Source organism: Aquila chrysaetos, chromosome 6 (genome assembly GCF_900496995.4).
Source record: "Aquila chrysaetos chrysaetos chromosome 6, bAquChr1.4, whole genome shotgun sequence".
In the NCBI taxonomy this organism is placed as follows: Eukaryota; Metazoa; Chordata; class Aves; order Accipitriformes; family Accipitridae; genus Aquila; species Aquila chrysaetos.
Window position 1 is genome coordinate 13,128,903 of NC_044009.1, and position 16,292 is coordinate 13,145,194.

Here is a 16,292-nt window from a genome sequence, read left to right on the forward strand (position 1 = left end):
TGTTTTTTGTTTAGGAACAGTGGGAATCAAAAAATGAGCTGTGTAGCAGTGATTTAAAGATAAGCACTGACAGGTGGGTCGCAAATTGTTCTTGGTTTGGAATTCTAGGTGCTGGATAAGATTCTTTTCATGATTGAAAGGTTGTCTGTGACTTAACAAAACTGATGGCATTAAAAAATTGCTGGGCAGCGGTTCCTGCACTGGAGGGTAGGAAGGGACCTGGATAAGTGAGAAGAATGAACGGAAGATCTGAAGTTGAACAAAGACCAAAGCAGCCTCGGTCTGCAGTTGCAGACTACCCAAAAACAAGTCGAGTGTAAGTCAGCAGTGCTCCCATATGGCAAAGAAGGGAAACCGCATCCTGGGGCTTCATTAGCAGGAGTGCAGCCAGCAGATGGAGGGAAGTGTTGATTCTTCTCGGTTTGGTGCTCCTGAGGTTGCATCTGCAAAGGTATCTCCAGCTGTGGGCCTTGTAGTGCAAGAAAGAGCTTGGCAGACTGGGGAAAGCCCACCAGACGGCCCAGAGATGGTGAGGGGAGCTGGTGGAGCACCTGATGTGTGGGGAGAGCTGAGGGAACTGGGTTTGGTCAGCCAGGAGAAGGGAAGGCTGGGGAGGTGGGGAACCTCCCTGCAGTTCTTGGCAATCAGGTGGTGGCTTGCAGAGAAGACTGTGTCAAATTCTTTGCAGAGGTGTGTTTTGAAAGGGCAAGAGCCAGCAGTTAGAGTTGGGGGATTTCTAAGTGGGTGTGAGAAAAAGTTTCTTACAGTGAGAGTAGTATTGGTACTGTCTCCTTTCTTGGAGATTTAAAACAAACAAAAAAACCCTGAACCCAGCAACAAAGCTGGACTGGCTAAGACCCTGAGCTAGCTTTGAAGTTAGCCCTGCTTTGAACAGAGATTTGTATTGCAGACCTCCAAAGATCCTTTCCAGCCTAGATTACTCTGTGACTGTGGACACAAGTAGGTGTCTCTGTAGATCAACAGAGTTGCTAAGTTGCTTTTTGTTCTTATGACCGCACTTTTTGGATAGAAATGATTATTGTGCAGTTCCCACCGCTCATTTAAGGCTGATGATACTGTGAAAGCTGCTGTAAGACATCATTTTTTCTGTGTAGTAAATAGGAGGAACTGATTCATTTTTCTTTTTTTCCTTAAATAGTATCAGAAATAGCTTCTAGAAAGCTACTTGTTTCAAAATAAAACATAATGAATGTAAAATATTGGTTCAAGGGTTCAAGATTTTGTTTATTATTATTATTTTAAAGGCCGGTACACCTTGACAAACAAGCTGTGAAGAATTCTACATCAAGCTACTGTCAAAAAATACTGCAGAGAGCAATTGAAGCAGAATTGCAGATTCTAAACATTCATTATCAGATGTGTTATCGGCACTGCTTGAAGATTTACAAACTGGCTTTGGAGGAAAACACAGGTTTTAGCAGGCACGTACTTTAGTGTCCTTTTAGGTGAAATGGATAACTGGGTTAAAAGGCATTAATTGCTAAATGTTACTGATGTATTCTATCCATAGCTTGTAATAGTGTTTATAGTTAGCATTGTTGTCCAAAGGAGTTTACGTTCTCATAACTGCCAAGTCTTATTTTCAGCCTAAAATCTTCTGTAGCATTCACAGACCGAGCAAAATACAGTTTGTTTCCAGGAATGTCCTTCTGTACAGGAGGAAAAGTACGGAAGTAGTACAGAGAATCCGTTCAGGAGTGGACGAGATGCATAGAGGGGGTGCTGGGGAGGAGGTGGTAAAGAAGAAAGAGAGAGGTGCAGAATTGTTAAGAGGTGAGGCAGGAAGGGGGTAGCGATTGCAGAGTCGCTAGCTGATAAAGCATACACCCTGTAACGAACCTGGAATTCAACCAAGAAGTCCTGCCTCTGAACACTTTACTGTGCCACGGATAGCTATAAAACCTCATTACTATAGTGTCTGCTCCGTAGCTTAGGAGAGGGTTCAAGAGAGCAGGGTGTAATGCTGTGAAACAGAGTATGGCTCCAGAGAGCTACTGTGCATGTTAGGAGTGAGCTCATGTTCTTGTGCAATGTGGAGGAGTCTTTAAACACTGTAAAATGTTTGGGTGGTTCTGGAAGCAGCAAAATAAATGCAATATCTGTCTAAGTGGATCTTATTTTCTTATACGCATTTTAACAGATGTAATGGCAATGCTGAATTAAGTTCATCTCTCATGTTGGTTTTGGAAGAGGTAAAAAAGAATTACAGCAGTATGAGAATGAAAATAAAAATGGGCATACCTTTAAATGCGCTTCCACCGCTATCAGTTGAGATGAAGTTGTTCCCAATCTCTTCTTCTTATGTCCCCTGCAAGGTAATTTCTTAATTGCTTTTTGTTTTTAATAAAAATTGTTTTCTTAAGAAAATTAAGACAAATCTTTTCTTTTTTGACAGTTGTTCAGAGAGGATCTTTGCTATGAGTAAGTAGTCCTCATTTGTGGTTTTTAGTAAAGTTCAAAATAAATGAGAACTGAGTTTAAAAGATGTTAAACTTAGAATTTCTTTATTTCAGGATGTATCTTATTGCTCCAAACTGTTTAGCTGAAAGACTAGCATAGCAATTTGGGTACAGTGATTGTATTTTAAGGAAATTTTTACTCTGTAGTGTTCTAGCACGCAAACTATGGAGTTGTATTTTTACTATCTTTATAGCAGAAGTGTTCAATTTACAGGTAATTTTCCTGGTTCCCTACTTTCACTAGTAAAATCTATGTCTCTAATCTTAATGCTCTCTGTCTTAAAACAAACAAACAAACAAAACCCCCCCCCCCCAAAACAAAAAAAACACAAACCAAACCAAAAAAAAAAGAACCCACAAAACCCCCACCAAAACAAAAAGACTTCACTGCCAACATCAATAATATTAGGCATATAAGCAGCTGTTCTGCTAAGATTATCATTCAGTTATGAAGAATGATAAAAAAATAACTTCATATTTCTGGCAGACATGGTACTGCATGTTCAAGAACCATGTGCAGTTACTTTATGTAAGTGGAGATCAAAAACAAATTTGGCAAGAAATTTTAACTGCATCAGGTAAACAACCAGAGATCTTTTTCAAATTTCTTGTTAAGTATTAGTAAAATGAATCAAAAATTGCACGGAGATTACAAATCGTGAAGATATATATCAAAACATTGCACAGAAAGCCATCTAGGTATAAAGGAAAAGCAGCCTAACATAAACCTAGAACATAGCTTTATATTTCAGGTTGCAACCAATGCATTTATAAAATACAGGTATCAAAAATCTTTTCTTCTCATTTTAAGTTAAGAGTTATTAAGCACATTCTATTTATTTACTGTGAGGTTTTGGAAATATTTAAATTAATATTTCGGAGTACTCGGTATCATTGTAAAATTTAAAATCATTGTGCCTGATTTTGTATGAAATTCTTGGATCTGTTTTAGTCCTGTTTCAGGCACAAGAAAAGCTGACTTTGAAGTACCAAAACTGCAAGAAAGGAAAAGTTCTGTCAACATGGTAGGGACTACTTCTTCTTTCCTAGACATTATGTTGTGAAGCATAGTCTTCTCTTAGGTATATGTAAATACAATCACCATCTTCACGGCTCGAAGTGGGATTCTCTGCCAATAATTGCAAATGCAGCTGATGTGACCAAAATTTTGATCGTCCTTTCAAAATGAAATAACTTGGGGGTTCTTGAAGATGATCAGTAGGTTAACTTTTTAAAATTTACCTGTTTAATCATTTAATATCCTGAAGCTCAGAAAAATAATGTATAATCAGGTGCAAGTGCTACAACGTAACTGAAACATGTTTGTAGGACAATCCACAAACTGTATGTTTAACTGGTGGCTGTCAGCCAAGTGACTGTACTTCCTCCAAGACATTTGAAGAACAACATAAAGATCAGGACATGGAACGTGGTAAGCAATCTGCTTCCAGTACAAATACTATATTATTTGTTAGTTAAGTTGTTGGAAAAAAACCTAAACCCTGTATAAAACATATATATGGATACTCAACTGTCCTTTCTGTGATGGAATGCTTAACATTGTATCAGCTCTATATTATATTTTACATCTTGGAAAAAAAAATTTTGCTGCTTAAATCAGAAGTGAAAACTAGTATGTGTCACCTCTTTGTAATGTAGTACCAAGTCATGTAGGTAGATGGAATCCTCTTACGCACACAGAAATTTGGTGCTCATTCATATGACATACCATGGTCTGAATTTTAACACACTGAAATTTATTTCAACTGCCAAGGCTGTGTGAAAAATGAAGAAAGGAATGAATATTGGTTTGATGCTAAAGAGGAGTTGACAGTAGCAGATTTTTCAGTAATATCTGAAGGAACAAAAAAACAACAAGAAAAACAAGACACAGTTGATTTAAGAGGTGAGGTTGTGTGCTTTAAGCTGCCATACCTAATAATGGTGTTTATTATTTGAGTATTCTATTCCTTCTACAAGCATAAGTAAACTTGGAAAAAATGCTAGCTGGGTTTTCAGGCTTATTTTTTCATTGACTTACAGTGCATGCTTGTGCAGATATTCAGCTCTTTTCGTCCATGTTTTTCCTTGAAAACTTGACCTACAGTGGTTAAACTCAATTTAGTCAATGTCCAGCCAATCATGTAGCTCTAAATCTTTCTTTTTTTCTCTTCCTTCTCTTCCTGCTTCCTTCCCCATACTGGCTTCTTAAGAGATAGCTGGGAATGGTCTGTGTTTGGAGACTTGTGTCCTGGTGATGGGTGTGGTTAGAAGTCCCAGGGTGTTGAAAGCAGAGAGTTTGTGTGCTCCAGGGTGGGCACTCACAGTTCAGTACCCATGCTTTAGTACTGGTACCTGTTAGTTCAGACCAGTGTTTTCTCTGGCTGTACCTCTTCTGCTTCTTCAAACCTTAGGAAATACTCAGGGAGAAGAGATTTCATGAACTGAACTGTTCTGTTTCTCAGGATGCTCATTTTCTGTTAGAAGACCTCTTCATTCTTTTAGTTTTTTTAAAGGTTTTCTGTCTACGCTTTCTGAAATCTACAGAGAAGATGTTAGCTTGAACTGAAACAAGAATAGTTAGTAACACTTTGCTTTCTTATGTTTATTATTGGAAGTGAAGATAATGGAGAGTGGAGATGAGTGTTCTTTTATTCGTGTTGGTGGCCTAAATTCCTCAGTGTCAGAGGTATGCCTCTTCTTACTTACATAGTAGTAGTAATGTTTTGCCTTTTCTCTGAATTCTTTCACACTATACATTTGCAACCAAATATGCTTCTATTTTGTAGGGTGATTTAAGATCACATTTCCAGAAGTATCAAATTTCTGACACTCTTACCTCTGTGGATTCTAGTAACTACAGGTATATTAATATGTTTTACTTGTTTCAGACTTTTTTTCTGTCAAAGTAAGTGAATGATGGGAGAGAGGAGGGAGTCATTCTTTAATTTGTTTCAGTAATTAATGTAGCTACAGATAGGTTGACAGAAACTTGTCATTCCAGACAGCTTCTCATGAGAAGTTAAGGAGTCTGAAATGTTTTGTGGAGTTTAATGGAGATACAGTTAATATTCACAAGACGAGAACCATCATGTGTTTTACTTAGTTTCCTTTTTTTTTTTTTTTTTTTTTTTTAATTTTGTTCCTTAGATACCCATTTCTTTCCTTTAAAGACACTAATAAAGCAAAGTTAGCTGTAGAGGAAATGAACCAGAAAAAAATAAAAGGAAGACCAGTAAGTGTTGAACTTGTAGATACTTCATCACAGAATAAATATTTGGTTTCCCAAGTACTTACAAATAAGCTTTGGCATGAAAACCAACCTGTTGATAACAGTCAAAGAAATCATCAAGACAAAACACTTGCTTCAGCCTCCAATTCTGTGAAAGCACCTGACGCCACCTCTGCTTCTGAGAAAATGCATCTCCTTCCCATAACTTCTTCAGAAATTTCTTGCTCTACACAAGTACGTTCAGAAACAGAGTGCACTGGTCTGAAATCATCTACTGAAGATTCTGTACATTATTTGCTTGGAGTTAATCAAAAGGTAAATAGTTATTACTAAGGCTCCTTCATATGGCAGATTAAGAGCCTTGAAACTTCTTGTCCCATAACACGTTACATTTAATATATATAGAATAATGTTAGGATAGGAAAACATGTTATGTGTCAGTAATAAATTTCTGGCATGCTGCAGAAGAGTGAGAGCACTATTCATTTGCCCCTCCATCAAATTGTGATATTCCATCTTTTTTTCTTAATCCTAAGCCAGTTGGGAACCTCGCCATTTGCACTAGATTTTTCATCTTGCTTTTCTCCTCTTTTGAGTTTCCACTTGTAACACTTTTTTTATGTGAATATCTTGTGATTTTTATACCAGAAAGATTTTGGGATACTGGAGGGGAAACTCACATCTTTTTAAATATACATCTAAGGAATATCTATGTATAAATACAGTATTTTGTATTCGGTCAGGTTGGTCCTGGGAGGATAAGGCACAGTTAGTAATTGCTGGTGTTGTTCTCATGAACTATATAGATATGCTGCCTTTGGGGATTTAACTTTAAATATGCTAGTCCTCTGGGAAATATAAATCAGATTAATTTAAAGTAGCAGGAATGTCAGTTATACATAAATGCATGTAGCAGTTTTATTTCTAATTTACAGGTTGGGTAATATGGCTGGTTGTATTAGAATAATTTATTGATCTGAATCTGTATCTGTCATTTTTTCTTTTTCCATAACAGGAATATTTGTTAGTAGTAAAGATATGCTGTATTACTTGTACAGTACTTAACCCATTCACTTTTTGCTTATTTTGATGCAATTCTAGGATACTGGAGAAAATTTCCTCCAGAAAACATCTGCTCCTTTCTCCACTAATTCATATGATGCCTTTATTTCTCCTAATACGTTGAACTTGAGCAGCTTTACCAAATTAATGAAGAAACTTCAAGAAATTCATCCAGAGGCTAGCAGGTGAGAGTATTTGGATTTCATTTCTGCCCTGATTTGTAATGGATCCAATATCTGTGGTAACTAAGTGCTAAATGTATTGCATAAAATGTGACCTAAACAGTTATTTCTTTTATTCACATAGAGACAAAATTGTGGATGCTCTGCTGGAGGTGAGGAGAAACAACAAAGGTATCCTAAGCGGCTTGTCCATCAATTCTATTGCAGAAAGGACCTCTCTTATTCTGAGGAAATCGATGCCCAGTTGTGGGTGGGAAAAGCAATGTAAATAAGTGAGTATTCTAGCCTACAGAAGTATAATGAAATAAAACCACTTGAATTTGTGTAGCTGTCTAGCCTGACTAGGTTAGTGAGTAATTTAGTATAAAGCTCTGCAAGTACCTGAATGAATCCACTGAAACGATGGTTTCTAAGGATTGTTAGCTGTGTTGCAGAACATCTGTAAACAGATTGGCTTGCTAGCTCTACGCACTCTATAAAACTTGGTGTACTGGGGGTTTTATTATGCAAACTGTTTTATTGATTAACTTAGCGGAGAACGTCGTCACACATACTCTTTACAAAGGTGACACCTAACGGCCAGTCCTTGTGTAGCATTTCATAAAGAAATCCCAGCGTAGGCTCAGTTTTGGTTTAAAAATTGGTGATTTCTGTCTGATATATGAGATTCAGTTCTGGACTGGAAATCTAAGAGTAAGATTGTATGTCTTTTAGTTTTTTCATGTTAAAGGAAATCTTGCATGATGACACAGCACTGGATGCTGCAGGAAGCTGCAGCAAGCTGAACATGCTAAAACCACAGCCCAGAATTCAGGGACGTGTACATATATTCTCCTGTAGGAGACATCCTTGAGTTGGCGCTTGTTTCAGTTTCCTACTAAGCTTGGTATTCTGCTTGCTTTAGGGCTGCTAGCAGTGCCACTGCCAGGTTTCCCGCACTGTCCCATATGTTCTTAGCAATGCTCCAGCTTTGCTTTTGCCCACAAACACAATCTGTACAATATTTATTTTTCTGTCGTGTTTCTTCTCCAAACTGCACCAAATACTTAATGCTCTGGTTTTGGTTTCAAAGCTCCTGTTTCAAGGATGTCAAGGAGTCAGTTTGGTTTTAATTGATACCGCCTCTTCCAAGACGAGTAGTATTTATGCCGATAGTTTTACATATCTCCAAGTATCTTTCCCACCCATTGAATGTTGCTTAGACTGAATTCTCTTGGTCAGGTGCCTATGCATGTGTTACTGTAGTGCATGAGTAAACCATAACACAGCTTGAACTTGAACAGAACAGCTGAGCATTACATAGTAGAACTATAACAGAAGTAGAGCAATTCTGCACGGTAAGAGGAAGCAGAAGCCTGGGCTAGAAGAGTTTCCGTAGATGCATTAAATATACAAACAGATGCTTATAGTCCTTGTTCTGGGAAGTAATATCAGTGACTAGAAAAGTTCTTCAGAAAGACTGACTGTAGGTTGTGCTGAATACACAGAGACATAGGATAGGATTTTAAATACAGCACAAGATCATACTTCTCATAGTGATGAAGAGGATGAAAGCATCTCAACCAATAGGCATGTTTGGCTGAGTTCCTTTTGAAAGGATTACTGTAACATAAGTTTGTTAGTTTGGCACTTGGCTGCCCTGTGAGCTTTTACAGATGCCTCTATGAAGCAAAATAAAATCTAAAAAAGCAAAGTCTTCATATTAATCTACAGACTGACTTCCACAGGACTACAGATATGGACATAAACTCATTTAAATAATAAATCTTACACTCAAAAGTATTTTCAGTTAGTAAGGTTTTAACAGCCTCAAATGTGTTGTGCTTTCCTTGTCAAGTGACTTTTTTTCTTTTTTTTTAAATGGTGTGTGGGCTTTACAGTCGTGATTGTTCCTATGATAGTATTTTTTCTTCTGTTGCTTTGCTAAAGAGATGATGACTTATAACAATTTTTACTTCCATCATGAGGGAGCTGTGAAATAGCCAAGTCAGTAATAAGTAATGGGGAAAAAGAATTCTCATCTTTCCATAGTAAGAAACAAGTATGTAATATGTTTAAGAAAAAATGATTCTGCTCTAAGCTCATCTATACTAATTCTGGTATGTGTGTAGCTTCAGACTTTCCTGAAGTGTAAGTGTCCACTGAGAAAGACCACCTTGGAGCCTTATGTTCTTGCAAGCTGATGAAATGTCCAGAGTTGTACAGATAATACTCTTATGTCAAGCTGTATTACATACTATTTAATGTATAACAACTTAAATTCAAGCTTTAAAGTAAAGCACGATATAATCTTGCTTTTTTTCTTTGGCTGACTTAGCCCAGAGTTGGATATCTGAATATTTATAGATCTTGTATATTTGTTAATTTTGAAGGAGTAACTTCATTAGAAATGGGAAGTTAGGTTTTGGACTGGAAAGTCCTTTTATTCTCATTAGTGAGCAGCTGTCATAGGTACCTGAGCAGCATGCTTAACCTTTTTCTGTTTTCTAAACCTCATGGTAGGCAGCAGTTAACAGGAATCATGATGCTCTAAAAGTTATTCAGTGCAGCATTAAAAATGGCTCTTTCCTTAAATTTTATCAGTACCAAATGTCCATGCTTGGAAGCTTTTTGTGAAATTAATAATCTGCATAGTAAAAATTTAAAAACAGACCAATGGAGAGGGGTCTTATCGAAGCATAACTAAAACAGTGCTTTGAGAAACGTAAAGAAATGCATAGAATCTACGTCCTCCTAAATGATGATTTGATAACTTAATTTTGAATTAATTGAATTAATTAAAAAAATGACCACCAGATATGACTTGTTGCACAAAGATTATATATTTTATTTTACTGTAGTCATTTTTTTCATGTGATTCTTGAAGCTAGGAAACCTCACTCTCCTGGGTATTTCTGCAGTACATAGCAAAATTATTATAGATTCTAGTGGTTTTCTGAGGTATTAAAACTGCTGATGTTCCTTTTATTTCAGTTTGAGTGTGTACATGGAAAATTTACCTGCTGCTTTTTTTTGTGTGTGTGTTTTGTTTTCTTTTTTCTTTTTAAGTAGATGGCTTTCCGATTATGAAGAATCAGTCATCTGCCTTTGGAAGATATTTGCAACTTCTATACTCCAGCTTGTTCCTAGATTGTACTGTGGTTTTTGTTTGATTTATTTCAGCAGATCTTAATGAAAACTCACGTAGCATCACTGTATCACATGCAGTCTTATCCAAGAGAATATAACCTGAAGGTCAGTTTGAGGTGTTTTTCTGTTTATGCAGATATTCAGTGATTCCTCCTGGTTTTGTTGTTCCCCGTAGTTGGTTCAAGCATTTCAGCAGGTTTCTGTAAGGTAGAAAGATCACACTTCAGTGAAGCAAGACTTCTGTAATACCAGCTGGGCGTTTCTAGGCTGAAGTGCACAACCCCCCGTTCTTGCATGCCACTTAATTTTAGGCATGGTGGTAGCTGCTAGGATGTTAATAAATAGCCAACACGCTTGCGCTTTCCAGATAATCTGATTCTGAATAGTCTGTAGAAATTCCATGTATCCTTTGAATACCAGGGAGGCGCAGGGGAGGCAGCGAGGGCTTCATTTTAGAAAACCAGGCTTCGGAGCTGGCAGCGCTGGTGGACGTGGTTACGTAATCCTGTACTGCAATAGAGTCATCTCGTGTCAGTTTTGACTCAGAAGCGTGTTGTAGACTGCAGAGCGGTGGTATGGCCAAATGTTTCCTTCAGGATGAAGCCTAGATTTTAATTCCCCCCCCACCCCGAACATGGCATTTTGTTGTCTCATATTCCACTTCTGTTGTTGCAAGCAGAGGATGGGCTTCTAAATCCTTTTTTTGTGTCCCATGGCCTGGTATAGTGGGAATGACACACTCACTGAGATTTTTGGTTTGGGTTGGTACAGGGGGAGGAAGAACGCTGGGAGCATTCAGACTTTCATCTTTGCTTGTGTTGTTACTGTACAAAAGAGGTCTAGATTTTAAATCCTCTTCCGGTAAATGAAGGAAAGGCAGCTTAGGTGTACGTGTCTGGTCAGAGGGTGAGGAGAATTATCCTTGATTGATGTGGACAGGCTCATGCTGTGATATAGCATGACAAGGCAGTACATTGCTGCTGTCCATCGCTGTCTCTTTGTTGTACTTCGTTCTAGATCCCGGCTGCATTTGCTGCTGAAAATAGCAGCCTTACCTGCAAATAAAGGTTCAAATTCCCTCTTCAAAAATTTGTGTGGGTGTTTTGCTGTTTTCAGATCTCATCCGTTCCCTCTCCTCTTAGCAGAACCCCTGTCCGTAACGCTTTCAGAGCCCCAGCCTCGTCGTTGACAGCCAGTACTGTAAACTTGGTCCTGAAGCTGCAGGTGTGGCCTTGACATTGGTTTCTTTCCTGTTTGCATCCAGATGAAAGCTGCCATAGGCTTTGCTCTGCCACATTATTAACAGCAAGTGCTGCCCTTTGTGTTCCACAGACTTGATTCTGTAATCAGTTGGGTGTTACTAATAGTTTAGGATAGAACTGGCTTTCTGGCATGCAAGCTGTTTTGTTTCTCTTGGGAAAGCAGAAAGGGGTACAATGTGAAACATTCAAGTTAGCACTCTGTGTTGTTCATTCAAGTTTTCTTGTTTCTTGTTCTTCTTAAAATGTGGGAGAACCAGTTTGTGGGGCAGTGACCTCCCTGCGCCTGGAGCCCTCGCCCACTGGGACGATACCCTCCTAATGGCGTATCCTAATCCCAGATGTGCTCCTGAAGAGCCCAAGCAGGCACTCTCATGTTCAGGCAAGGCCAAAATTTAGCTATCAGCTGTAGGTGGAGCTGTACTAGCTCAGTTAATGATTTTCCACTCAGTTAAAAAAAATAAACCTGTAAAACATTTATTTTCCTCGCTTTTCATCCTCTGTGTTCATATTCAGCGCTGTAAAAAGAAAGGGAAGGGATGGCTTTCAGCCTTAGGCTAGAGAGAAGTGCCTTTGGCGGAGATGGAAGGAGGGCTAAGGAAAACGCGTGAGAAAAAAGGATTCCTCGGTGCCTTCCTCCCGACCTGTCCCTAGGCGCCCACCTGCCCATTCCAGCGTGAGGAGATGGGAGATAACGCTGCCTCACCCGGGCACGACGGTGTCGACTAAAGCCCGCTGAACTCATCGGGAAGGTTACCTGCCTTCGGTCGTGCCGCCATCTGCCGAAGCAAGGCGTTGCTCTGCGGAGAAAGCAGCCGCCCTCGGCCCGGCCGGGGGAGGGAGGCGCGGCCGCAGCCCGGGGCGGTGTGCCGGCCGGGGCCCGCCCCTGGCGCGCAGGAGGGCCGCCGGCGCCGAGCCGCCCCCTCGACCCCCCGGATCCGAGGAGGATCCTGTTCTGCCGTCCCGCTCCTTCCCGTGGGCCGCCGGTACCCCGCCGGGACCGGGACCGGGACCGGGACCGGGAGCGGGAGCGGGAGGGCTGGCTGCGCGGGGCAGAGCGCGGCGGCGGCGATGGCCCTGCTCCCGCGGCGGTTCTTCTGCTTCGTGCTGGGTAGGTGCGGGTCTCCGCAGCCCCGGGAGCAAACTTCCCCGGCTGCCGGGCGGGACGCGGGGAAGAAGCCTGGTACCGTTGGTGCGTGGCGGTGGGAGCCGGAGAAGCTCCCCGGGAAGCCGCGGAGCAGCCCGGCGGCGGGGGCGGGGGGCGGCTGCGGGGAAGTCCTCTGCCTTCCCGAGCGGGACGGCAGGGAGCAGCGGCGGGACCGGGAGGTGTAGCTCGGAACGGGTGTGCGGCACTGGCCGCCTCCTCCCTGGCTTTACCAGTGCCCGCTGACCCGTTAATTCCTGATATCTGTGGAGGCTCCAGACGGGCTTCGCTGGCCACACGGAAAGCAGGTGGAAATTCAAAGGAGAAATCATTCTAGGGCGCTGGGATAAAACAAAACCGCTAACTTGGCCTCTACGTGTCAGATGACGATGCTATCGGACACAGCCCGGTTTTGTGGGGGATTTCCTATTTGGTAGGTGAGATTTACCGAGGCGTGCTCACGCTGGGAGATGTCCTCTGCCATTTGTTTCAAAAGTAGAAATTAATTACGAAGAGACTGCTTTAGGAGTCTCTATTTTCTTATCTCTGAGCCACAGGGAGAGGACGCAGGCAGAAGTGCCCGCTCAAGTGAGCATTTCTAAGCCGAGGTCGGATGTTCTGGGTTTTGCCGATGATGGACTTAAAATTGGGTTGGAAATTCTTGCATTGTCCCATTATTTTCATGGGGCGCAGCATGCCCTGGTTTCTTTGATACTCCTAGCATTTCAGATGCAACAGGTAGGGAGGCTTGTGCTGTGCTTGTAACCTGTGTATCTGCAGCAGAAAGCTCAGGAGGATCAAGTATTGCTACTCTGTATAAGAAGAAGTGTTTATTTAAGGTTACTTAAAAGGGAAACCACATACCCTTGTCCTAACGCTGATCTTCCATGAAATCAAAGTGCTCTTTGAGGAAGCGTAGATTTCTCTTTCTTTCCCTTCATTCTCCCCTGCTGGTTTTGTCCTCCAACCCTGGTGAATAATGCATTGAGCTGTACCTGCATGTAATGGTCTTATCTGTACCCCATGATTAACTATTTACTACTCTACCTGGCGGTTGTTCATGGGGAGGAGAAGGCTGTGCCATTAGATGAAGTACATTCTCCATGCTCGGTTGCAGGGAAAGGCTCTGGAGCAGTCCCACGCAGAAACCTGTGGCTGATACTGCTGCCGGTAAGCACTAATTCCTGCTTAGCTAGGATTTCTCTCTGCTCTGTCTTCCCAGTCCCTTTCCCCTTTTCCTGCCCCTTCCTTCTCTTGGTTTGGGCACTGTAACTGCTGAAAGTGTGGAGAGCAGGAGTCGGTGATACTCCAGGCTGCTCTTTTCCATCTCCAGTAGACTCGGTCACAGCAGGACGTCTGCCTCTGTGCAAGCCACTTAACCGATGACAGCTAATCGTGGTGTTGAGTGGTGGATGCATTTGTATTTCGCTGCATCTTCCTCCTGCGATTTTTTTTTTTTTTGAGCACGTTCTGCACTATTAAAAAAAAACCAAACACAACAACCTGTTTATGTCTTTCTGCTTTACAGCCCTGCACACAGACAGGGCTGCACTGAAATTGCAGGTGACAACTGAGAGCGCCTAGAAGTCACAGTGGAGTCATGAATTTTGAGGTTGCTGATGTTTCTGAGGAAGCAGGTGTTTTAAAATGAAATTTATTTATTTTTTTTAAAAAGGGAGAGATTAAAGGGGGAAAAAAGCTCTGCTAATAGGTGTGCCAGGATCTTGCTAACATGAGCGGTGAGGTGGCAGGCCAGAGTGCCTCTGCTCAACACCAGGTCTTAAGACTCACATGGGGAGCGTCGTCTCTGTTCCCGTAAATCGTGCCATGCACCGCTGCAGACCCTCTTTGGAAAGGCAGCAGGCAGGGAGGACAAGTTTTATGGCTGTGTGTTGGCATTTTTACTACTGACTCGTGAGCCTTGCCGCTGCCTTGGGACATGCTCTCGGACAGCTTCCTTTGTCGCTAAAGCACCTTCCCTTGCAAATTGTTGAGAGCTTTATGAACGTTGAATGTTGAGTGGTGGTTTATGATGCTCTCCTCCCCAGATCCTCATTTCTGGAGATTTGTCTGCCTCTGTAGGCAGCTCACCCTGAGCTCAGGGGCTTTCACTGAGCCTGGTCCTGCCCCAGCTCCTTCTCGCTGCATTTAGCTGCAGTCTGCCTCTGCAGCCCTCAGCAGGATGCAGAAGTGGTCTGGAGAGGCTGTCTTTCTGTTTCAGAAGAAATAGATACCCTCTGAGATGTCCAGATGACATCCAGAATAAAATGGCAGGAGCAAGGTTAAGGTTGATACTGCTTCGTTGTGCCTCTGTTGAGTTGGTCGTTTCTGCATCAAGTCAGAGTGCAGCAACTTCGGCTGCCGGTTGGGAGCATCCTCCCTGCCTTGTGACCACGGCCTCGGCAGGACTTCTTGGTGGTGGGGACCGAGCCCCTGACCTAAAGCTGTGCGAGCCATACTGCCCTGACTGGAGAGCTTTCCCTGGCAGCTCAAAGCTGCTGACTCCCAAATTTGCATGCGGTCTGGGCCACGAGAGGATGACACAGACCCTCTCCCTGCCACTGTAATTCCCTGGCGGTACTACAGCTGGGGTCCAGATCCCAACAGGATCAACTGAGCTTTCCTCCTATGCAAGAAAAGCCTTTCCCTTAAAGCTCAAGCTTTAAGTAACTTTGCAACTGGCTGTGGAGTCCTTAAAAAGCAGTGATGGTCAGGGTATCAACTGCCTAAAAATAACCCTGGTCTCATTCAGCAGGCCTGAGATCCAGCTGTATCCCAAGGTAACCACTTCCATTAGAAGTAAAGTTAGGCTTTTTCTGGTTTTTGGCTGCGGTTCCCTGCAGAGGCTGCTCAGAGAGGAAGGAATGAGCCATGTTCTTGCTCGTAGTTACTGGGAACGGTGATGATTAGCACCACGCTCTGCTCTGCAGCCTTATTTCAGTGGTTAAGGGGTTACCTGAGGGCTGGGTTTCACAAGGAGACTTATTACTGCTGGTGATGATGGATGAAGCAGGATTATAGCTCGGGAGCCAGGTCAATGTCACGCAGCTGAGAGTTAACAGGCAAACCTTGTTATTTCTGCTAAAAGCCAGGCAGCTTTGCAGAGAGATGGGCCCACATCGATGGCACTTCTGCTGCACCGCTTGCTGGACCATGGTGCAGGGATGCACCAGTAGCACCCCTCCGATGAACCCACACACATACCCAGGGATGCTGGCTGGTGTGAGAAGGGCTGGGTGACACTCGGGGCTCTTGCTTTTGGAGCTACGGTGCCTCTCACAGACGTGCTAGCAGGTGGCTGGGGATCCTGCGGGGATGGACATTCCCCACACCGGCGTTTGCTGTCGCTTCCTATGCCTGTTTCTGCTGGCACACGGTGCTGTGCTATGCTGCTTTGATTTCTTTCGGGTTTAGATAGCTGTGTTATTGAAAGAGATAAGAGGGAATTGCAAATAAGGCCAGTAAAACATTAATATAATATTGATTCCCTGCATTTCCTGTCTATGCTGTACAGCATTGTGTTTGCATATTCTACAGAAAATGATGCTTTCTTAAAAAACAAAATGGTTATTGGCACTATTTGTGATCTCTCTTGGAAAATACGAAATGGAAAGTGCCTTTGTATCCTCTCTTCAGCTGCTGGGACTTCTGGAGTCAGGAGACAAGGTAGCGACTTAAAACCTTTAGAGTTCTTCAAAGTGCCTTAAATTGTCTTAACTGTACCTATAAAAACCATGACTTCGATCCTTGGACTTTGGCCCAATATGCCTCTGGGAAATGAGGCGGCAGCGAGAGGAGATGCTT

The 16,292-nt window shown here is 42.2% G+C and overlaps 1 protein-coding gene across 1 annotated transcript in view; it reads left to right on the forward strand.

Annotated features, from left to right (window-relative positions):
- The window catches only part of LOC115342712 (RNA-binding protein 44), a 44,287-nt gene that overhangs the window by 1,626 nt on the left and 26,369 nt on the right, over window positions 1–16,292 (forward strand). Inside the window, 14 exon segments of the mRNA XM_041124520.1 lie at window positions 15–73; window positions 1,266–1,454; window positions 2,162–2,336; window positions 2,417–2,442; window positions 3,433–3,541; window positions 3,810–3,912; window positions 4,255–4,394; window positions 5,104–5,169; window positions 5,270–5,343; window positions 5,631–6,027; window positions 6,814–6,959; window positions 7,081–7,220; window positions 10,506–10,584; window positions 12,097–12,455. Of these exon segments, the coding sequence (XP_040980454.1) occupies window positions 15–73; window positions 1,266–1,454; window positions 2,162–2,336; window positions 2,417–2,442; window positions 3,433–3,541; window positions 3,810–3,912; window positions 4,255–4,394; window positions 5,104–5,169; window positions 5,270–5,343; window positions 5,631–6,027; window positions 6,814–6,959; window positions 7,081–7,220; window positions 10,506–10,584; window positions 12,097–12,455 (2,062 nt within the window).